The sequence below is a fragment of the Salmo salar genome, chromosome 05 (genome assembly GCF_965601325.2).
Source record: "Salmo salar chromosome 05, fSalSal1, whole genome shotgun sequence".
NCBI classification, from domain to species: Eukaryota; Metazoa; Chordata; class Actinopteri; order Salmoniformes; family Salmonidae; genus Salmo; species Salmo salar.
The window spans coordinates 69,441,523-69,465,848 of NC_138295.1; the positions used below are offsets into that span (position 1 = coordinate 69,441,523).

At 44.7% G+C, this 24,326-nt stretch overlaps 1 protein-coding gene and 1 long non-coding RNA gene across 6 annotated transcripts in view; one reads left to right on the top strand and one right to left on the bottom strand.

The window, feature by feature from the left end:
- The first annotated feature begins 559 nt into the window (after nt 1–559).
- On the top strand, nt 560–13,679 carry LOC123743146 (uncharacterized). The gene is made up of 2 exons (XR_006769945.2): nt 560–1,241; nt 12,674–13,679. It is a non-coding gene; the product is annotated as an uncharacterized LOC123743146 (long non-coding RNA).
- The window catches only part of nphs1 (NPHS1 adhesion molecule, nephrin), a 62,672-nt gene continuing 47,683 nt past the window's right edge, over nt 9,338–24,326 (bottom strand). Inside the window, exons 16-30 of one of the 5 annotated variants that reach the window (XM_045718653.2) lie at nt 23,711–23,851; nt 21,322–21,462; nt 20,047–20,171; nt 19,421–19,583; nt 19,035–19,191; nt 18,509–18,660; nt 17,377–17,488; nt 17,002–17,183; nt 16,687–16,728; nt 14,085–14,210; nt 13,435–13,480; nt 12,669–12,801; nt 10,311–10,389; nt 10,033–10,205; nt 9,338–9,797 (exon numbers count right to left, since the gene is read on the bottom strand). In XM_045718653.2, the coding sequence (XP_045574609.2) occupies nt 9,675–9,797; nt 10,033–10,205; nt 10,311–10,389; nt 12,669–12,801; nt 13,435–13,480; nt 14,085–14,210; nt 16,687–16,728; nt 17,002–17,183; nt 17,377–17,488; nt 18,509–18,660; nt 19,035–19,191; nt 19,421–19,583; nt 20,047–20,171; nt 21,322–21,462; nt 23,711–23,851 (1,895 nt within the window). In that variant the 3' untranslated portion in view covers nt 9,338–9,674. Of the gene's footprint in view, nt 9,798–10,032; nt 10,206–10,310; nt 10,390–12,668; nt 12,802–13,067; nt 13,931–14,084; nt 14,211–16,686; nt 16,729–17,001; nt 17,184–17,376; nt 17,489–18,508; nt 18,661–19,034; nt 19,192–19,420; nt 19,584–20,046; nt 20,172–21,321; nt 21,463–23,710; nt 23,852–24,326 lie in introns of those variants that run through there. The other 4 variants (XM_045718656.2, XM_082975455.1, XM_045718655.2 and 1 more) reach the window with 4 other exon arrangements.

Consider the following 24,326-nt stretch of genomic DNA (forward strand, 5'->3'; position numbering starts at 1 on the left):
TTGTGAGGGTTTAGGTGACAAGCCAAATTTCTTCAGCCTCCTGAGTTTGAAGAGGCGCTGTTGCGCCTTCTTCACCACACTGTTTGTGTGAGTGGACCTTTTCAGTTTGTCCGGGATGTGTACGCCGAGGAACTTAAAACTTTCCACCTTCTCTACTGCTGTCCCATCAATGTGGATAGGGGGGTGCTCCCTCTGCTGTTTCCTGAAGTCCACTGACCATGGCTGAGAATCACAGGCACATTCTCTACTGCAGCGGTCCCCAACCCCCGGGCCGCGGACCAGTACCAGTCTGTGGGTCATTTGGTACCGGGCTGCAGAGAAAGAATAAATAACTTACATTATTTCCGTTTTATTTACTATCTGAGTCTGAACAATGTTTTATTTAGAAAAATGAACGCGGAGCACAGACACCTTCTCTTATACACAGAAATAAGATGGTTGTCCCGAGGGAGATCGCTGGCCAGAGTGTTTGAATTACGAGAGCCGCTGCAGAGATTTCTCTCAGAAAAAAATGTCACCGCTGGCAGCACATTTCAGTGACGAGGAATGGGTCGTAAAACTCGCTTACTTGTGCGACATATTCAACCTGCTCAATGAACTCAATCGGTCACTTCTGGGGAAAATGACAACTGTCTTCAAGTTGGCAGATAAAGTAGCTGCATTTAAAGCCAAACTGGATTTGTGGGGACAGCGCGTGAACAGAGGTATATTTGACATGTTTCAAACATTCGCAGGGATTTTGGAAGAGACTGAGCCCGAGCCTTCATTGTCCCAGCTGGTGCACGTACACCTGTCTTTGCTTTTAAAAGAGTTTGAGCACTACTTCCCAACCACAAAAGACCCACAAACTGCCAAGGAATGGATCCGCGACCCATTTGTCAAAAAAACAGGTGAATCCAGCATGTCTATGCAAGAAGAAGATCAACTGCTGGAGATCGCAAATGACGGCGGCCTTAAAAGTATGTTCGAGACAACAACTCTGCCGGTGTTCTGGATTAAAGTCACGGCAGAATACCCTGAAATCGCCACAACAGCATTGAAAACCCTGTTGCCATTTCCGACATCCTATTTGTGTGAAGCGGGATTTTCTGCAGTGACAGCAACCAAAACAAAATTACGGAGTAGACCGGACATAAGACATAAGCAACACACTTCGGGTGTCATTGTCTCCCATTACCCCTAGATGGGACCGTCTCGTTGCAGAGAAACAAGCTCAGGGCTCCCACTGATTTAGCGTTATGGTGAGTTGTATTTTTCATGCACTTTAAATTTGTTTTTGTGTTGTATCTTATTTTTAAGGCATGTTTAAACGTTACCATAGCGACCAGAGAGTGTTAGGGGGCAGAGAGGATGTTACTCATGTTATGTTGTTGGTGCGATGTTACGAGGACGCTGCTAATAAAGTTGCATACGAGTACACAGTGGATTCACGTTTATTATTATATTTTAAGAATACCACCGTTTTTATGCCGGTCGTATCATTTTATTTTGTGTATTTATCCGCAACACCTTAAAGGCCGGTCCGTGAAAATATTGTCTGACATTAAACCGGTCCGTGGCCCAAAAAAGGTTGGGGACCGCTGCTCTACTGTATTCTACAGATGTCTTCAGCAAGCTTACAGTAATGCAATGCTGTCAACATATTGTACAATGGTGAACATTGGACACTAAAATAATACTTTCTGTCTGTTAAACATTGTTTTTCTATTACCTCTATGGCTATTAAATGGCAATAGACATACCTCAATGCGTGTTACACAGCTTTAAAAGCGCTGTGCTGTTATAGCCTACCCAACATGCAAATGTAACTGGTTTTATTGTATTCTGGTGTTCTTTATTAACCACGTGGTCCAGACAGGGAGGAACGTGTATGCCATGCCATCAAAGCCATTAGCTAACATCAATAGTTAAAGAGGTTCACCATACTCTTTTAGTTTTAGCATGTATTCAAATCAGCCTTCATCAAATATTAACCATTAATTCTGTTTTTATTTCAAAGCTGCCTTTCATAAGACAACTCTTCTTTTTTTTTTGAGTTACATCCAAATCTAAAACTCACTTTACATTCTCTTTGCTCACATAACCCGCTCCAGGAAACTGCGCTAAAGATGTCTGTATGTGTCACGGGTGTAGTAGGGATTGGACCAAAACGCAGTGGGAACGTGTAAACTCATCTTCTTATTTTATTAAAGAAGGAAAACAAAAAGAAACACGTATACAAAAACAACAAACGACCCTAAACAGTCCCATCAGGTGCACGAACACAAAACAGGAAACAACTACCCACAAATCCCATAGAAAAAACACCCCTCTTAAATAGGACCTTCAATTAGAAGCAACGAGGAGCAGCTGCTTCCAATTGAAGGTCAACCCAATAAACACCACATAGAAATAGACATACTAGAACTAACATTGAAATAGACTAACAAGACCCCGAAACACTCCAAACAAACACCCCCTGCCACGCCCTGACCAAACTACAATAACAAACAACCTCTTTTACTGGTCAGGACGTGACAGTATGTACTCTCAGGTTTCTGTAGAGCAGGACTAGGGTAATTTCAATTTTATCTCTACTGTACTTAGTTCAGGAAGTGAAAATGTGATGCAGCATATAGGGTAAGGTTTTACTGATTGTATGGTTTGTGCTACGGCATTGGTTCAGCAACCTTATTAGCCACCTGGGATTGACAAAGGTCTATTCACTTTTATTGCAGTGTATTTTGTTCTATTGTGTAGAAAAAGGGTATAGAAAAGAGGTGTATAAAGAGGAAAAAACATATTGTACTTTTAAGCTAATTCATTTCTCCATTTGTTTCCTGTTCCTACTCGTACCGTTGGGACCTTCTTCTGCACATAATACATCAAACTACCCATGACATGAGAGAAGAGAAATGGACGTTGACGTACCTGTATTAGGCTGTCAAACCTTCAATTTAGCAGATTATAGTTCCTCTCCACTCCTCCATGATGCATCGGCAGCAGGAGAGAATAGACTTTCATTTGAATACCTGCTTGTCACTTTGACTGGAACTTAAACAATTGTTCAGTAATGAGACAAATGTGTCTTGACAGTCCATGATGGAAAATAACACACCTTTTATTTAAACTAGGCAAGTCAGTCAAGAACAAATTATTATTTACAATGACAGCCTAGGAACAGTGGGTTATCTGCTTGTACAGAGGTAGAACAACAGATTTTTACTTTGTCAGCTCGGGGATTCAATCCAGCAACCTTCTGGTTACTGGCCCCACGCTCTAACCACTAGGCTATCTGTCACCCCTAATTGAGAGACAGCACCAGCAGTCTGGTGAATCATTGGGATTCATCTCTTTCATATCTGGGTAGCTGGGTAGAGACAACCGCAGATTCCTGGCAATGTGGGGGAAACGCATATAGAATAGACAATAGAAGAACACAGACTTCATCATTATCAGTCAAGTGCTTGATCTCAAATAGACCCTAACTGTAAATATTTCCACAACTGTGTTCACAACAGTTACGTTTTCAGGCCAATTTGGTGAGAATTTTCCCAATACAGAGTAGTAATAATAAATAATATCTGGGATCTCCTGGGAGACCTCCTCCAGAAATAGAATAGGTCTTAAAGCAGGCGGAATGATCCTCATTAAAATAGAACCAGTGGCTTATTCTATTTTTCCCCTTGGAATGAGTAAATCAAGATGATGTTTTCGACTCTGTCTGTGTGTATTTGTCTGTGTGTGCACTCGTGACTGATATGAAAAATCAAGCTTAAGGGAGAATGAGGAAGTAGGGTGTTGGTTGGTTGTGTCTGTGTGTATAATATTGTATGTGTTTGGGTGTGTAAGTGTGTGAGTGTGTGTTCAATGTGAGTTTTATGCAGAGGGCTATGAGGAAGTAGTGTTGTTCTTTGTCCTCCTGGGACACGCCACACACACACACACACACACACACACACACACACACACACACACACACACACACACACACACACACACACACACACACACACACACACACACACACACCAGATATTATGGGAAGTGGGAGGAGGAACATCTCTGTGTGTGTTTGTGTAGATGCTATGCTCTCAGGACAATGTTTGTAGGACAATTCCTAATCTGAACCCTCACCTGAATAACACCACCAAGTCAGGTACATTTATAACCAGGTACATTGTCAAAATGTTCATATCAGTTCAATCTGTACAGACCAGGGAGAAATATCCTGCAATGAACTTAAACTACCTTGAACTAACTACCCAGCTGCACAATAAAACCAAGTTAGAGGGCTATCTGAGGGTAGACTTTCTACCTAGATCTTAAATTACATCTATCTGTCATACTCTCTCTCTCCACTCGCTTACCCTCTCTCTCAGCCTCCCTTCCTCTTTCTCTCGTCGCAGAGTAGGACTAATGGCCTGCATGGTCTCTGTCTAGAATGATGAGTTGAAACTGAAATGTGAAAGACAACAGGATTAGCGGGAGGGAGGCAGACTGTTGATACAGTGTGGTGGTTTTACCTTTACAACACATTACCATGCTCAATTACTGCCTTCATCCCCGACCTTCAGAGGCTCACCCCAGGGCTGGAGGGGCGAACCGGGAGTGCTCAGGGTCTCTTTCTTTCAGAGGAGGGGGGAGGAGGTTGGAGTGAGAGGGTGGGAATGGGGGAGGTTGAGGGGGAGGTAGGTGGAGGAGGTTTGGGCAGTGACCATGTGTTGTAATAGTCCCAGGCTTCGTCTGCCGCTGTGAGGGACGTGTGTCACAGACAGGCAGATTGTTCAAAAGGACAAGGTGCCCGCGGCAAGCAGGCGCATGGAAGATGGTTTCAGTTTGGGCGACGCTGCGAGTCCTGCTTCACATATGGCCCAAAAGTGCCAGCGGATGTCTGACTGTCTCCCTTGACTGTCTGTGTCCCTGTCTACCTGTCTGTCTTTCTGCCTTTCTGAGTGCAGGGTCTGTAGGATGTAGTACTGACTGGGCTAAAGGGAAGTGGAATGGAGGAGGGTGGGAAGGAAGAGTAGAGTGGAGTGGGATGGAGGAGGGTGGGAGAGAGAAGAGCGGAGTGGGAGGGAGGAGGGTGGGAGAGAGGAGGAGAGGGATGTAGGGCATTGGGGTAGGAAGCTGGTCTGGGGAGGATGGAGGGAAACCTGTGGCCCCACATGATTGAGAACTTGATTGAAGTTTACGGTCATCTCTGTCCACGCACTTCGAGGCTGCGTTAAAACAATGACTGCTAAATGATCCAAGACCAGCTCAGTTAATCCCTACCATTGTTACAATGAGTCATCATAATGCTGCATCAAATATACATGATCTTAGGGGCATTGGCAAACATGATGTAAATAATTGAATTTATGTACCCCTAATTGCACCGAATACATCTGTTTATCCTACAGCTATTGTAAGCAGTAATCATGAGGCTATAAACCAGTTACACTGTTAGCACTGAGGCGGTGTGCAATTGTAGGAAGACCACTTTATGTAAATAACATGAGTAAGTCTACCTCTGATAAGCTTCCCAGTAAAGCATTAAAAAACAATCAAGCAACCCAGAAAAGTGCTAAAAATAGCCCATATTAACATATGTAGCCTAAGAAACAAGGTCCATGAAGTCAATAACTTGCTTGTAACAGATGACATTCATATTCTGACTATCTCTGAAACTCACTTAGATAATACCTTTGATGATACAGTGGTAGCAGTACATGGTTATAACATCTACCGAAAAGACAAATGCCAACGGAGGCGGTGTTGCAGTTTATATTCAGAACCACATTCCTGTAAAGCTTAGAGGCGATCTAATGTTAAATTCTGTTGAAGTAATATGGCTACAGGTTCATCTGCCTCACCTAAAGCCCATTCTTGTGGGAAGCTGCTATAGACCACCAAGTGCTAAAAGTCAGTATCTGGATAATATGTGTGAAATGCTTGATAATGTATGTGATATCAACGGAGAAGTATATTTTCTGGGTGATTTGAGGGATCGGCGTCCCGTCAACGGGACAGTTGTAAATCATGCAGCGCCTTTTGTCACCATCGCAGATTTTAGAGAAACAACAAATGTCGGTACATTTAACACTATCAATAAGGCAGGTCCTACAGGCCCTAGTTTTGTCGCACCTTGACTATTGTTCAGTCGTGTGGTCAGGTGGCACAAAAAAAGGACTTAGGAAAATTGCAATTGGCTCAGAACAGGGCAGCACGGCAGGCCCTTGGATGTACACAGAGAGCTAATATTAATATGCATGTCAATCTCCCCTGGCTGAAAGTGGAGGAGAGATTGACTTCGTCATTACTTTTATTTATGAGAGGTATTGACAAGTTGAATGCACCGAGCTGTCTGTCTAAACTACTGGCACACAGCTTGGACACCCATGAGCTCAGAGGTCACTTCACAGTCCCCAAGTCCAGAAAAGACTATGGGAGGCACATAGTACTGCATAGAGCCATGACTACATGGAACTCTATTCCACATCAAGTAACTGACGCAGGCAGTAAAATTAGATAATAAAAAAACACCTTATGGAACAGCGGAGACTGTGAAGCAACACAAACATCGGCACAGACACATGCACACACACACTATACATACACATGGATTTAGTACTGTAGATATGCGGTATTGGTGGCGTTGGGGCCTGAGGGCACACTGTGTTGTGAAATCTGTGAATGTATTGTACATTTTTTAAATTGTATAAACTGCCTTAATTTTGCTGGACCCCTTTACAGTTTTTTTCAATTGTTTAAGCACAATTTTGAAAACAGGGCCCGGTTTGTCAAAACACTACACACAATTAGCACAACCCTACGCCAAAGTAGCACAACACTTCAGATCATTTGCAAAATGGAACACTTTTGTCAAAACTATACACGACTTCATAAAAACAATATTTTGTTACCATACGAAACACACACATTTCATATGACTTCAATCTTTTTGAACCAGTTACACTGCTGTTGCTAACCTAAAACACTTTTAGCAAGTCTAATTGTCAGTGATTAGAGTACTGTAAATGAAGTACAGAGAAAGTGCAACTATACAAACACTACACAAGACCAATGCTGCAGACTGAGGAAAATATCATTTATTTCTCTCCATATACCCAAATCAGTCAACATGGAGAATCACAACAAAACATGTCCCAGTTTTCATGCTACTACAGTAGTGTGCATAACACTGTTAGCTCAGCAAACAGACAAACGTAAAATACTGTATCCAGTACAGGTTACAATTACAGTAAATAACAACAAACAAAAAATAATCTGAAAAAAACGGACAATATTGTACAGAAAATACTACAGTAAACATACTATACATTATCTCTTCGCCTAGCTGGATCTGGCCAGAGAATTTCATCAACATCACAAGCAATATCCTCATTAGCAAGACAACGCGGGAAGAACCGTCTTGAATGTCGAATCCATCCTTGCACAGCTGCGGCGTCGACTTGGTCACAGGCGTCCTCCATGGCCTGAATGAGGGGTACCTGGGGCTGGAGATCGTAAACCTTCCACCGCCATGCAGAGAAAAACTCTTCAATAGGGTTTAGAAACGGAGAGTATGGTGGAAGGTATAGTACTGTCAACTGTGGATGGTGTTGAAACCAGTTCTGGACCAAAGCAGAGCGGTGGAATGTCACATTGTCCCAGATGACAGTATTGCATCTGGTGCATTTCATTACCTGCTGTGACGATGTGGTGCAATCGGTCCAAAAATGCGAGAATGTGAGGTGTGTTGTAAGGGCCCATTTTGGCATGACGGAGGGGAACCCCATGCTGTGAAATGGCAGCGCAAAGGGTGTTGTTACCCCCACGTTGCCCTGGGATATTGATTATAGCCCTGTGGCCAATGATATTTCTGCCTCTCCTTCTTGCTTTTGTGAAGTTGAACCCTGCCTCATCAATATATATGAATTCATGCAGGATTTCCTCTGCATCCATCTGCAAACCTCCCTGAAATACAGTGAAAGACAAGATTGTGTAGTTCAGGATAGGTCTAGTATACAGTCAATGTAAAAAAGTAATGTGTGCAGTATGTAACATCACAGTGCTAAAGTGAACAATACAAACCTCCACATACTCATGCCGCAGCCGTTTGACCCTCTGAATTCCGCTCAAAAGGCACTCGATAAAGTTGTTTCATTTGAACTTGATGTCTTTTCAGGATGCGTGCCAGTGTTGACTGAGAGACCTGATGGACATTATTGAAAATGGCATGGTCACCGATAATGTTGGCTTGTAGTTCTCTGAGCCTGATAGCATTATTTGCCAAAACCATGTTTATTATCTCTCTCTCTCTTGTTCTTGCATGAATATGGGCCCCCTTCCTCCTTGTCGTTCCCGACCCTCAATCCTATGTAGAGAATAATACATGTAACTTACTGTACAATGTCACAGGAAGGGGTATCACAAGTGCTGATATGGTGCATACAATAAGCGGCTGATTACTGTAACTGTAGACAGATCTTCTTTTACCTGTTTTCCTGTCAATGTCCTTATGACAGATGCCACTGTATATCTGCTAAGATTTGGCTGAACTCTCAGTCCAGCCTCCCTCAGCGTCAATCCGTGGTTCACAACATGGTCCACTAGTGTTGCACGAATGTCATTTGATAAGTTCGGTCCTCTTCTTCTTTGTGCACGTTCTCCTCCTGCTTCAGGTCTTCCTCGACCTCTGGCTCGGGCCCGGCCTCTGCCTCTTACTCTAACTCCTTCTCCTCCTCTGTGTACTCCTCCTCTCATCCTCACTCTTCTTCTGACTCCTTCCATTTTGGTTGAAGGCAGGTGAACCTACCTGCTGCATTTTTATAGTGCTTAAACCTGATTGGTGTGTCTACAATTTAGCAATCATGTGTTTGTGCACTTGAAGGCTGTGTTTAACAGATTGGCTCATAGGTGTGGTAATTTGACAGTCAGTGCTTTGGAATTGCAAGGAAGTGACATCATGATATACTTCTGTGTCTGACGTATACAAGTGTTTAGTGTTTTGCAAATCACTGTGTGTAATGTTTTGCAAATAGTGTGAAGCTGACAATGTGCTTACAGTTGTGAAAATCTAGCCTTGTGTTTTGCTCCTTGAGTGTAAGGTTTAGCTAATTGTGGGAAAAGTTTAATTTTAGTGTGTAAGCAATCGTAAAAAACTGTAAGAGTAGCTGCTGCTTTGGCAGCAGCTAATGGGGATCCATAATAAATACAAATGCAAATACAAATACAAAATACAAAAATCTTCTCTGACTTTCTAACTTCCTTTTCATCTCTCATCTTGCTGGAGTGACATTTCCAGTAAAGGCTCTGGTTGGAGAAAGATTTTGGATATGACATGTATCTGTATAAAAACACTGGAGGCATGTTGGAATTGTGTATCAGTTAGGCTTAGGCCTAGATTATCCTTGCCATTTTATTTGTACAGTAGAGTATAGTCAATTGTTACTAAAAGATCTGTAAGAAAAACATGTTTTGTTGCTTAATCTTTTACATTTTACGTCTTTGGATCGACAGTAGGCCTAATTTGTATTGATTGACTGTCCCAAAACATCACCTACTGTAAATACTGTACCTGTTGGTAGTAACATTTTGATCAGTTGAAAGGCTTCCTATTCATATCGTACTCAATACCAGCACAGCATTAAGAGTTTGTATTTGAGTCTGAGGTATTTCCCACATTCTGGAATCAAGGCCTAAGCTTACTAAACTAACTGTCCTCTGAGCTCAAAAGGTAAATCATAGTTGTTTCTCTCTGGGCGTCGCTCAACCACCGGATCCTTTCTTCTGATTGGCTGCTGCGGGGCAGTCATGTCCCTCCCACTTCCCTGTTGGAGAAGAAAGCTGTGTCAAGAAGGTGAGAGACATGACGATACTATATAGCACTGTAAGCCAAATCCTAACTTGAAATGATTTTGACACGATACTTCCCATCCAATCTCTATGTTATTTGGAAAAAACTCAAGGTGATAAAATACATCTAGTCCAATATGTGAAACTATAAGGGTCATCACCCCTCAGGGATCAATAACTAGTACTTTATCCCAGTGGGGTTGTGCTGACCTGAGGGTAACTGGGTGGTGGTGGTCTCCACTCTCGCCTCTGCTCTGGTAACCTGGGGTCAAACTGGGAAGGAGGCAGTGGGAGAGACAACCCCAGCACGTCCTGATACATGCCCCAGTCTCTCACCTCCTCATACTCATGGCCTATGGGTTCTAGTGGGTAGCAGCGGCCATCTTGAAAAAGAGAGCCAAAGAGGTAATTTGAAGTTAAACAGAGAAATGTCTCTGTCTTTTCTCTTGTGATGTATTATTCATAGTTAGTATTTTGGTGTCTCTCACCTTGCCCTTGTGCTCCCTCGGGGTGGGGGTAGAGAGACGGGCGGTAGTCACTGGTGGGGTAGTAGTAGTGGGAGCTCTCCTCGGAGGACAAAGACCATAGGTGAAAAACCTAGACAGATGCTGTACTGTACAGTCGCGGCCAAAAGTATTGAGAATGACACAAATATTAATTTCCAAAGTTTGCTGCTTCAGTGTCTTTAGATATTTTTGTCAGATGTTACTATGGAATACTGAAGTATAATTACAAGCATTTCTTAAGTGTCATAGGCTTTTATCGACAATTACATGAAGTTGATGCAGAGTCAATATTTGCAGTGTTGACCCTTCTTTTTCAAGACCTCTGCAATCTGCCCTGGCATGCTGTCAATTAACTTCTGGGCCACATCCTGACTGATGGCAGCCCATTCTTGCATAATCAATGCTTGGAGTTTGTCAGAATTTGTGGGATTTTGTTTGTCCACCCGCCTCTTGAGGATTGACCACAAGTTCTCAATGGGATTAAGGTCTGGGGAGTTTCCAGGCCATGGACCCAAAATATCGATGTTTTGTTCCCCGAGGCACTTAGTTATCACTTTTGCCTTATGGCAAGGTGCTCCATCATGCTGGAAAAGGCATTGTTCATCACCAAACTGTTCCTGGATGGTTGGGAGAAGTTGCTCTCGGGGGGATGTGTTGGTACCATTCTTTATTCATGGCTGTGTTCTTAGGCAAAATTGTGAGTGAGCCCACTCCCTTGGCTGAGAAGCAACCCCACACATGAATGGTCTCAGGATGCTTTACTGTTGGCATGACACAGGACTGATGGTAGCGCTCACCTTGTCTTCTCCGGACAAGCTTTTTTCCAGATGCCCCAAACAATCGGAAAGGGGATTCATCAGAGAAAATGACTTTACCCCAGTCCTCAGCAGTCCAATCCCTGTACCATTTGCAGAATATCAGTCTGTCCCTGATGTTTTTCCTGGAGAGAAGTGGCTTCTTTGCTTCCCTTCTTGACACCAGGCCATCCTCCAAAAGTCTTCACCTCACTGTGCGTGCAGATGCACTCATACCTGCCTGCTCCCATTCCTGAGCAAGCTCTTTACTGTTGGTACCCCGATCCCGCAGCTGAATCAACTTTTGAACCGCTCTCCTTGAAGTTCGAGATCATCCGATAAATGGTTGATTTGGGTGCAATCTTACTGGCAGCAATATCCTTGCCTGTGAAGCCCTTTTTTTGTGCAAAGCAATGATGACGGCCCGTGTTTCCTTGCAGCTAACCATGGATGACAGAGGAAGAACAATGATTCCAAGCACCACCCTCCTTTTGAAGCTTCGAGTCTGTTATTCGAACTCAATCAGCATGTCCTCGTCATCACTCACACCTGTGTTAACGAGAGAATCACTGACATGATGTCAGCTGGTCCTTTTGTGGCAGGCCTGAAATGCAGTGGAAATGTTTTTGGGGATTCAGTTCATTTGCATGGCAAAGAGTGACTCTGCAATTAATTGCAATTCATCTGATCACTCTTCATAACATTCTGGAGTATACACAAATTGCCATCATACAAACTGAGGCAGCAGACTTTGTGAAAATTAATATTTGAGTCATTCTCAAAACTTTTGGCCACGACTGTACATGGTGACTCTGTACAGAGACACCTGACAAACAGTATATTTTGTTGCCTAGACTAGATGTATTGTATTATAACTGAAGGTTAGCTAACATCTCTGAGGAGAATTTGCTTGCATTAGAGCCTATTCTAACCATAGTCTCTTTCTGACGGTGTTGTTATATTCTACTTAACATTTTTCTGCAGGGTTCACAGCCTTGTTGGCCTTTTACAATGTGCAATTTCACCAGGATCGAAGTGTATTTTGAATGCTAATTGTGGGCTATCGATCTCCCTTTCCTACTCTGAGAACAGCCAAAGGTGTTTATTAGTTTATCTCTCCTCTGTTTCCCTCGTTATGCCTGACTCCTCCACTTCCTCTCTTCTGACCGATCTCCCCCTTCCTTAATCCTTCCTTTTCTGCTCACCTCTCCACCTCTGTGTGCTAGCATCCTCCTACCTCTCATCCCTCCTGTTTTCTCACTTTATTCTTCTCCTATTCCTCTCTAAGCCCCTCCCGCTCTCTTTATTTTGTCAACTTCCTCTTCTATCCCCTTCATCCACCACTCTACCTTACTGTGTTTTTCACTCTCTCTATTATCTCCCTCTCTGTCATCCCCCTTTCTCCCTCTTTCCTCTCCTTACTCCCTCTTTCCTCTCCTTACTCCCTCTCCTCAGTTGTGCAACTTACTAAGTATCCCCCTTTTCCCCCTCTCTTTCCTCCACCCCGCCTCTCCCCACCTCCTCCTCCCCCTCTCTCTCCTCTTACCCCAGCGTAGCTCTCGTAGACGCTGCTGTCTGGTTCTGATCCGCTGTCGATGAGGAGGGTGCACTGGGCCGCAGGATTCACCAGCTCTCTGACCTCGTACCTGGTGGAGCTGCTGGCAGTGGACACAGTGGACCTGGATATGACAGACAGAACAAAGCGTCTAACCTCCTCCATTCTTTTTACATCTTTTTTTAATTAGAAAACACAGCATCACATCCCGACTCCCCAACCACCCACCGACATCCTCCCATCTCACTCTTTTATTTTGTTTCCTTCCCATTTTTAAATTAAGACATATCAACATCATCCAATCAACACCCTCCATCCCATCACCCACCCACTCATCGTATGTCACTCTTTCTTAATCCTCAGGGAGAAAATAGCTACATACAAAGACGTACACAACAGTACAGTGCACAAGAGCATAGCACTGTCAATGCCATATGGCGTATTGCATTTTGAGTATATTTGGATGTGACACCTGTACTTGCGCTGTTGCTTTGCCCCCTAATTGCAAATTTAGACTGACAGGAGCGTCTGCTTTACTCTTCTGTTGCTACATTACATCATACGTCACAGGGTCCTGTAGTTTTGCTGTTGTGGGTGCTGGGTGTGGTCTGTCAGTAGGGCAGGGTTTAGGCCTCTGAGGGGATTGGACGTATAGTCATTTGTCTGTAACCACTGGACTGGATTGGGTGCTGACTAGCCTGGACACACAGAGCCTGGACACGCTGACTAGCCTGGACACACTAAGATGATGACTCACCCATCTCCTTTACTCTTCTTCCCATCTGAAACACTGCTTTTACTCTCTGGAGAAGAGAGGGAGGGAGAGTGAGAGAGAGGGAGAGAAAGTGAGGGCGAGAGAGAGAGAGAGAGAGAGAGAGAGGGTGGGGGATGAATAAGTGGGATAGGGGCACTATTGAAGAAGTAAAAGAGATCTGACAGAGAAGGATGGATGAAGAAATAGAGAAGTGTGTGAGGACGAAGGGTGGAGAGGAGAGAGTGAGATGAGAGGTATGTGAGATAGGCGACCTGACAGTTGCAGGGAACGGAAACTGAGGGAGACAGATATAGAGATAAAGGAAGTAAGGGATGGAGGGAGAGAGAGAGGGAGGGGGAGAGAGACAAAATATAAAATAAATTAGATGAAGGGAAAGATAGAGGGAAGAAGTGACAGTCTTGGAGGATGGTTGCAGAGGGAGGGAGGAACAGATGGGTGTGTTTGGAGGGAAAGGAGGAAGAGAAGAGATAAGAGGACACTGAGAGAAATGGCGGGAGAGAGAAAAAAAGAAAGAAATGAGAGATTCATTAAGATTCAGGCTCAACTCTTTGGTGACTTGGGCAGAGGTTTCTGAGACTGAGATGCAGAAGAAAACAGTCACACAACCTTGACCATGGTATTGCCATGGTTACCTGTCTGGCCCCGCCTCTTCTTCCACCTCAGACACAGGAAGCAGCCCAGCCAGTTGAGAGCCAGCAGCGGAGCCCCACCAACCACCGCCATGATCACAGTCTGATACAGCGACAACCCTCTCGTCTCTGGTTTACAAGAGAACCAAGAACAGGAATGAGTTGATCCACCATGGTGACATCATAGGAAGCAAGATCCAGGAACAGGGTGTTCGGTTGTAAATAATTGTGGTTTGTATGATTAATAGCTTTTGTGTGATTAAAGGGGAAGTAGAATGAGGCCTTAAGTCTTTGGGGGTGTTTTTGTATTGTAAGGTGATAGTAAAAGTAGAGAAAAAGGGTTAGTTGATATTAGTGAGTATGTAGTTTTAGATAACTGTCTGTTAGGGTTCCGGTGACTGGAAACCACAGATATTTTCAATGGCCTAAACAGCAACAAGATAAGAGGAAGTGGTGCCAACATTGGTTGGGATGACTGAAACTCCTGGGTCATGGTTAGCAGCAGACCATGTCCGTAAGCTCAGTGGAAAGTGCTGTGTGATGTGAGTGGAAAACTACTGATATATAATTGTATGGGTGGGGAGCTTTGCTTGGATATAAGAGTGCTGCGCCACTCGAAAGGCACGTACAGTGGGGGAAAAAAGTATTTGATCCCCTGCTAATTTTGAACGTTTGCCCACTTACAAAGAAATGATCAGTCTATAATTTTAATGGTAGGTTTATTTGAACAGTGAGAGACAGAATAACAACAAAAAAATCCAGAAAAACGCATGTCAAAAATGTTATAAAATGATTTGTATTTTAATGAGGGAAATAAGTATTTGACCCCTCTGCAAAACATGACTTAGTACTTGGTGGCAAAACCCTTGTTGGCAATCACAGAGGTCAGACGTTTCTTGTAGTTGGCCACCAGGTTTGCACACATCTCGGGAGGGATTTTGTCCCACTCCTCTTTGCAGATCTTCTCCAAGTCATTAAGGTTTCGAGGCTGACGTTTGGCAACTTGAACCTTCAGCTCCCTCCACAGATTTTCTATGGGATTGAGGTCTGGAGACTGGCTAGGCCACTCCAGGACCTTAAAGCTCTTCTTCTTGAGCCACTCTTTTGTTGCCTTGGCCGTGTCTTTTGGGTCATTGTCATGCTGGAATACCCATCCACAACCCATTTTCAATGCCCTGGCTGAGGGAAGGATGTTCTCACCCAAGATTTGACGGTACATGGCCCCGTCCATCGTCCCTTTGATGCAGTGAAGTTGTCCTGTCCCCTTAGCAGAAAAACACCCCCAAAGCATAATGTTTCCACCTCCATGTTTGACGGTGGAGATGGTGTTCTTGGGTTCATAGGCAGCATTCCTCCTCCTCCAAACACGGCGAGTTGAGTTGATGCCAAAGAGCTCCATTTTGGTCTCATCTGACCACAACACTTTCACCAGTTGTCCTCTGAATCATTCAGATGTTCATTGGCAAACTTCAGACGGGCATGTATATGTATTCTTGAGCAGGGGGACCTTGCGGGTGCTGCAGGATTTCAGTCCTTCACGGCGTAGTGTGTTACCAATTGTTTTCTTGGTGACTATGGTCCCAGCTGCCTTGAGATCATTGACAAGATCCTCCCGTGTAGTTCTGGGCTGATTCCTCACCGTTCTCATGATCATTGCAACCCCACGAGGGGAGATCTTGCATGGAGCCTCAGGCCGAGGGATATTGACAGTTCTTTTGTGTTTCTTCCATTTGCGAATAATCACACCAACTGTTGTCACCTTCTCACCAAGCTGCTTGGCGATGGTGTTGTAGCCCATTCCAGCCTTGTGTAGGTCTACAATCTTGTCCCTGACGTCCTTGGAGAGCTCTTTGGTCTTGGCCATGGTGGAGAGTTTGGAATCTGATTGATTGATTGCTTCTGTAGACAGGTGTCTTTTTTACAGGTAACAAGCTGCGGTTAGGAGCACTCCCTTTAAGAGTGTGCTCCTAATCTCAGCTCGTTACCTGTATAAAAGACACCTGGGAGCCAGAAATCTTTTTGATTGAGAGGGGGTCAAATACTTATTTCCCTCATTAAAATGCAAATCAATTTATAACATTTTTTAAATGCATTTTTCTGGATATTTTTGTTGTTATTCTGTCTCTCACTGTTCAAATAAACCTACCATTAAAATTATAGGTTGATCCTTTCTTTATCAGTGGGCAAACGTACAAAATCAGCAGGGGATCAAATACTTTTTTCCCCCACTGTATATGGCTGCACCATTCGACAGGCACCCATTACAGCTGTTGCTCTTTGGGATTAAACAACTGAACTTCACTCTGAGTTTTGACTCTTTTGTGGTAGATACGTTTATTGCATATTGAGTCAAACTTATTAAGGGATAATAATAATCAGAATGTAAGGCGGTCTCTCACTTCCTTTATTGATAGAAGACTAACACAAGGAAAGAAGGTAGCATTTATGACCACGGCTGCCATTACTACAGTACCATTACTCAAAGAGCACACATTTAAGGGCCTTGGAGGTGCATACTGTACATTAACATGATTTAGCCAAATGAAGATAGCTGCTTAGAAAATAGCCATTTTCCACAGTCCCAAAAAATATGAAATAAACTTACCCTCCCCTAAGGGATCCTCTTCCTGGACTGCTCCTTCCCACTCTGGTTAGAAGAACCATGGAAGACAGGGGGAAAAAAACATCAATGCTGTTCTTACGCTGCAAAATAAACCTGGGTCAAATGTCAAATGACATCCTATTCCCAATATAGTGCCAAGATTATTAATGTTCTACAAAATGGGGCATAGGATGTCATTAGAGACATAACCTGATCTCAATACCAGCTGGGCAGGTGTCCAAACCATCTAATGTCCGACCATTGTGCCTCTCCTAGCAAGGACCCAGAAGTCATGTTGTGAACTTGCTCTAGACTGACCCTTGGTGGTGATGGTGAGTACTGAGTTGTTGTCGGCGTAGCCGCTCTCTCCCATGGAGTTGAGTGCGTTGACAGAAAAGTTGTATGTAGTGGCGGGGGACAGGCCTGTCACAATGAAGATGTTTGCTCTTGGAGGGAACACATCCACGTAGAGGAAACTCACAGAGTCAGCCCAACGGTATCTGTTAATTAACAGTATCTTAGTCAGTACATGGATGGGCTCTAACCTGAAAGGAGTGAAATGGAATTGACCCTTGATCCAGACCTGTTCCTAATATCCCTATCAAGGATGTGTTGGTTGCTTATGAATGCAAAGAAGAGATCACAATATTTGACACATCATGTCCGGCCAAACTGTAGTCAATGCTCTCTCACCTGACACGGAATCTCTGCTCCAAGCCCCCATCGAAGCCTGGGATCCATTCTAGAGTTGCAGAGGTATGTGTGAAGCTGACCAGGCGGAACTCTGAGGGAGGATCTGGTTGATCTGTGTGTTAGAGAGAGATGGAAGGTAAGAGAAAGAGATGGGGGGGGGGGGGGTGAAGAGAAAAGGAGAGAGATTTGGGGAAAAAACAGGGTGGGAAAAATGTAGAGAGAGGGAAAGAGAGAGAGAAAGAAGGGGGGGGTAGAATGAAGGGTAGGTGAAATAGGAGAATAGAAAGGATAAACAAGAGAGAATGACAGAGGAAGAGAGCAGAAGAGAATGAGAGAGTTCAGCACTAGAATGAGAGAGAAAAGCTGTGCTTGCAGGCATGCTGTTTGCAGAGTAAATCATGTCCATTATCAGTTCCGCTCATAAGATACGAGGTTAGAGGGGTCAGTCTTATTTGGATCTGTCTTTTTTTAATCCAAACTGCGGCAGCGAGGCGGGCATGGATAGAGAGAATACAGCCTTCTTTCCTTTCCCGGCCTTCTGATGATAAGAAGCATATAACATTTATATCGCTGCGTCAGATTATGAATATTCAAGGCAGTAAAAAAAACAGAGGGAGAGAAAAAAACAGCAGTGAATATTGGATTGTATTTCACGCTTTTAAACATTAAATGTGTCCAATGGAGGCTGGGGGGCTTGCTGGGAGCAGGGGCCGTGTTGACATCGCCGGGGTAGGAATACACTTGCTAGTGAGCCAGAGGGCGACTCAGCCTATCTGACAGAGAGGGGAATTAGAGCTATAGGGAGGGGATAAAGGAGAGATACTCCATAGAAATGACATAGCTAAAGGGTGTCTGACACTGAGGACTTGCTCTTCCTACCGTCGAGAGAGACTGAACATTTTCTCTATAAGCTGGAGGGTCCTCCCACACTAATAAAATCGTGGACAAGGCAGCACATACACAAATGCCCAAACACTACTTTATGAGAGGACGTAGTTAAATTAGGACCAATGGGACTCTAGCAGTTGGCTGTAAAGTACGTGTTTTACATCATAGCAACATCCCTGGGCCCTGATGTCTGACCTAAACTCTGACCTTTTACCCATTCACACACACACACACACACACATACTGGTGCTGAGCAGTTGGATGTTGAGTGTGTCTTCTCCCAGAGTGTTGCGAGCGGTGCAGGTGAATACTGCGTAGTCCAGCGCTGCACTCACATTCACCACGGTAACCGTGCTGGTGTGTAATGAGCCCTCCCTAACTGTCTTCTCCTGGTACCTGCAGTACACGCACGCGCACACACACACACACACACACACACACACACACACACACACACACACACACACACACACACACACAATATGGCTATAGGGCAGACAGCAGGCACTGTGACAGGTATTTGCATAGGGAGAGGCAAAGTCCCAAATTAAGATTTAATGGTGAGATACTGAATGAATGTATAAACTATGGAAACGAATCTAGTTATCCACCATCATGAATATTTTGCCACATTCTCATGACACAGTAGTTTAAAGTTTTTACATTGTTAGGGATGTGTGTGGCTATGTTTGATTATGTGTGTGTGTGTGGAACGGGGAGAAGGTGAGAACCAGATGGAGAGTGAGGGGTGGGATGTGATGTGCTCTCACCTAGGGTGTATGAAGTCTATGGGCAAGCCGTTTTTAGCCCAGGAGAAGTGGAGCCGCGGGATGCCCTCTCCCTGGCACACCACCTCAGCTGTTCTGGTGCCATCCCCTCTGCTCGCCACCTTATTCCACTGAGGCCCCTTCTGGAGCTCTGGCTTAACTACACAGGAAAGGACAAACATACAGCCAGAGATGTTCACATTGTACATGTACAAACAGAAATGGATAGACAGAAACATGGAATACATGCAAATGAATACAGATATGCATAGACATAATGAATGGTGTCACGCAAACAAAGACACCCACAACCCTTTTCCACTCCATTGCACCCATGATGTATTCACACTACATGATTGATAGATCTTGGTAGAGTTCGTTAGACCCACAGCGCACCACCAGCTGGACTGCCACGCTGGCAGGGGGCGCTATATTGTTGTCGGCAGTGCACTGGTAGCGTCCGGCGTGGGCCCGAGTCGCCCCTTGGATGGTCAGCTGCCCAGTGGCCTCATCCTGGCTCTGCTCCCCCATCTCTTCCATCTCCCCCTCGCCCTGAGGAAGACAGAGAGAGGGGTAAACGAGAGGAAGGCAAGAGGATAGGAAGACAGGAGGACAGCATGCACATCTTCGTACACCCCACCCTCTCCTGTGCAAGATCAGTGCAGGTACTCCAAGGGGAGCGGAGAAAGAGAAAGAGAGAGCGAAAAAGAGTAAAAGAGAGAAAAAAGAGAGCAGTAGATACAGGGAAGAGAGCATACGTTGATGAATGTGCCCTTTAGTCGCCGTGCCGTAATGAAAGCAATTTTTCTGGATTTGGGCCAAGTGTGGAGCCGGGAGCCAGGAGAGGTGGGGCGGAAGGATAGTTAGAGCCGCTGAAATATGGCACGTCTCTGCATTTAAGAGGGGAGTGATAAACGGTAAGAAATGGTCAAATAAAAGAAAGGAGGCCAGATAAAGGGAAATGAAATGAGAAGAAAGGAGAGGTGAGATGAGATGGGGATATGGGGATTCTCACCAGCCATTTCCAGGAGAACATGTCAGTGTTGATGATGGGGTTGGCATCTGCTACACAAAACAGGTCTGCTGTCTCCCCCACGTCCACGTACACTGGGTCCTTCTCCATCTTCACACTAGGGGCATCTGGGGAGTAGGCAATAAGAAAGTAGGACGAGAGAAACAGTAGGAAAGTACATTTCTACTTTAGAACTTAAGGAACAATCAGTCACTCACCACCCACTGTCTTCCAGCTCTCTCTGTAATTCTATTCATTCCATTGTATTATATTCCATTCTATTCTATTCCATTCTATTCTATTCTATGCATCACTGATCCTACAGACACCCTCTACATACTGTAACTAATGACCTTTCTCTAAGTGACCACTTTACATTAAATATTTGCCAATCAATTTAACCCCAGTTTATTTTAGAACTGTCCCAACCCCCTACTGTCAGACACCCCTTCCCAATTCAATGTCCCTAAATTGGGCCATATCACCCTGGAGGTTCCCCATTGCATGCCGCCTGTCCTCCACTTTAACTTTGAGCGACACAGAGGCAGGCAGGGTGCAGTCATCATGGCCCACTTTCCCTCCTTCCATCCCTCCTTCAGTCAGTCACTATGTCCTGGATACGGCAGCACTATAACTCCACCAACATACTGCAGTGTAATCCCTTTCCACCTGGCTGTGTGCTCTTCTCTTCCTGTGGGTACCATCTAGTTATAACAGTAGTGGCATTAGTGCCCCAATGCCCCTGTCTGTGTTGATACACACAGCACACTGATGGAATCACCAGAGACACTTACGGCCTTCTCACATACCACATTCATTTTAACCAGGAACAACATTGTTAAGTGGGCTACATCGCCACGCATAAAAGCTATTACAATCCTCTATACATTATGGATACCTCCAACTGTCAGGTTCCATCGGATCAGGACAGCGCTGTGCTGTCTGTCCATTAGGCTTGTTCTGCACTGTAGGTTTTACTGGAACATTCAGACCTACATTCAGAACAGTGCTATTGTTACGTCATTAAGAGTGCAGTGGGACGGGGATGTGTTGGTCTGTTGGTTCAAGGTTGTGACAGAATTGGTGTTTTTGGGTATACAACACTAGCATGTAATGTAGGTGGCTTGATGAACCACACTCGTATGAGGACTGAGAAACTTTGCCTGAGTCCTGAAGACTTGTGTTCAATCCCTGAGCTAATGCCTCGACTTGAGTTCAGTGTTCTAACACGGTGTTGAGGTGAGTAGACAGACCAGATTCAACGCCAGTGAGACTTACACTGTACGTCCAGAGTGATGGTGGTATTGTCAGACCCCACCTCGTTGGTACAGTTCACAGTGTAGACCCCGGTGTCTCTCCTTGTCACATTCCAGATCTCAAACACTGTGCTCTCAGTAAAGTGGTACCGAGGATCCATTTCTGTTCATAAACACACACACACACACATACACACACACACACACACACACAACCACACATGCACGGACACACACACACACAACCACACACGCACGGACACACACACACACACCACACACACACACACACACACACACACACACACACACACACAACCACACACACGCACGGACACACACACAGCACACACACACACACACACACACACACACACACACACACACACACACACACACACACACACACACACACACACATCCACAGCCACACAAAAATATTCATTATAAATGCATAAACCACATGTCCCTAAGCCACTCAAGGCTTATAAGTGACATCTAATGCTATATTATTGATTGGCCTGGAAAAATTCCCACAGAAACAACAGCCCATGTGTCAGACCACCACTGTACCACAGCACCCCTCCTTTAATGGCTGGGTAACCCCTCAGGGAGGTGGGTGCGGTGGTGGAGGTTGAGGTGGGAGGTTAGGGATAGGAGTGTGGTGGCTGTGGCCCGATGACAGGGAATTACAGACTACAAAGGGAAGCACAGCCGAGAGCTGCCCAGTGACACGAGCCTACCAGACGAGCTAAACTTCTTCTATGCTCGCTTCGGGGGAAATAACACTGAAACATGCATGAGAGCACCAGCTGTTCCGGAAGACTATGTGATCACGCTCTCTGTAGCCGATGTGTGTAAGACTTTTAAACAGGTCAACATTCACAAGACCGCAGGGCCAGACGGATTACCAGGACGTGTACTGCGAGGATGCACTGACCAACTGGCAAGTGTCTTCACTGACATTTTCAACCTCTCCATGTCCAAGTCTGTAACATCAACATGTTTTAAGCAGACCACCATAGTGCCTGTGCCCAAGAACACTAAGGTAACCTGCCTAAATGACTACCGACCCATAGCACTCACGTCTGTAGCCATGTAGTGCTTTGAAAGGCTGGTCATGGCTCACATTTATACCATTATCCCAGAAATACTAGACCCACTCCAGACGTCTCCATCTGCAACTGGATCCTGGACTTCTTGACAGGCCGCCCATAGGTCAGGAAGGTAGGCAATAACACATCTGCCATGCTGACCCTCAACATGGGGCCCCTCAGGGGTGCATGCTTAGACCCCTCCTGTACTCCCAGTTCACCGACGACTACGTGACCACGCATGACTCCAACACCATAATTATGTTTGCTGATGACCGACAACGACAACTTATAGGGGAGGAAGTCAGAGATTGCAAGGACAACAACCTCTCCCTTAACGTCAACAAGACAAAGGAGCTGATCGTGGACTACCAAAAACGGAGGCCGAGCACGCCCCCATTCACATTGACGGGGTTGTAGTGGGGCTGTAGCGGGTCGAGAGCTTGAAGTTTGTTGGTGTACACGTCACTAAGGATCTATCATGGTCCACACACACCAACACAGTCGTGAAGAGGGCACGACAACATCTCTTCCCCCTCAGGAGGCTGAAAAGATTTGACATGGGCACTGGCTGCATCACCGCTTGGTATGGCAACTGCTTGGCATCCGACCGCAAGGCACTATAGAGGATAATGCGTATGGCCTAATGCTCCCTGCCATCTAGGACCTCTATACTAGGCGGTGTCAGAGGAAGGCCCACCCTAGTCATAGACTGTTCTCTCTGCTACCGTATGGCAAGTGGTACTGATGCACCAAGTTTTGAACCAATAGGACCCTGAACAAGCCATAAGACTGCTAAATAATTAGTTAAATAGTTAACCAAATAGCTACCCGGACTATCTGCGTTGACCCTTTTGGCACTAACTTGAAATATGCTACTGCTACTGTTTATTATCTGTCACTTTATTCCTAGTTCTATGTACATATCTACCCCTGCACATTAACTCGGTATTGGTACCATGTGTACAGTGTATAGACAAGTTAGCATTACTCATTGTGTATTTATTATTACTTTTATTATTGTGTTTTACTTTTCTATTATTTATCTATCTTTTTTCTCTCTGCATTGTTGAGAAGGGCCGTAAGGAAGTAAGCATTTCACTGTTTACAAAGCATGTGACAAATAAAATACAATTTGATTTGATTTGAACGAGAATCACATCAGGCAGGTTCACATTGCTGCCCGACCTGCCATGTTTTATTTAGAGCCTGAATGGCGGCTGATACGAACACAGTTGCTGGCTCAGCTGTAGAGAGTTAGTTGGCTGGCTATATAGAGATACCACAGGGAGAAAGGACGAGAGCAGGGTGGATCACCTTTGTGCAGCTCCTCCTTGCGGTAGAGCCAACTGCAGGAGACGACATCTGGATTAGCCGAGACCAGCAAGGGAAGGATGGCTGTCTCATCCTCCACTACCTGTATCTTCTGGGGATGGTCAGGGCTGAACTCTGGGGGATCTGACACACACACACACACACACACACACACTGTCATGACGTTGGCCTCTTTTGGTACAATATTGTGATACTCAGAAGAGACAATATAGCCATATTACCATAAAACTGTTTATATAATAGACTCAGTTTAAGACTTGCCTCATATGGGTGTATGGAATGTATTAATAAGGATAAAGCTTTTGTAAGACATTGAGATGCTATGTACTGATGTAATGTGATAGAATTGTATTTCTGTAACCAAATCTAACTCAGTCATAGGCACGCCCCAGGGACATATACAGGACCAGGCGTCATTTGACCAGCCTGTTCGATGGGCACTATAAAACACTCCCTGATTTACATTTCTCCAGACCAGGCCTACACTCTAGGGCCAGAGGTTTGACCATCCAAGTCCTCTACTGAAAGTGAACCATACCACGTGGTTAACTTTTAGACTATTGATACCGACAGAATAAGAACAAGTCTTTGATATTAA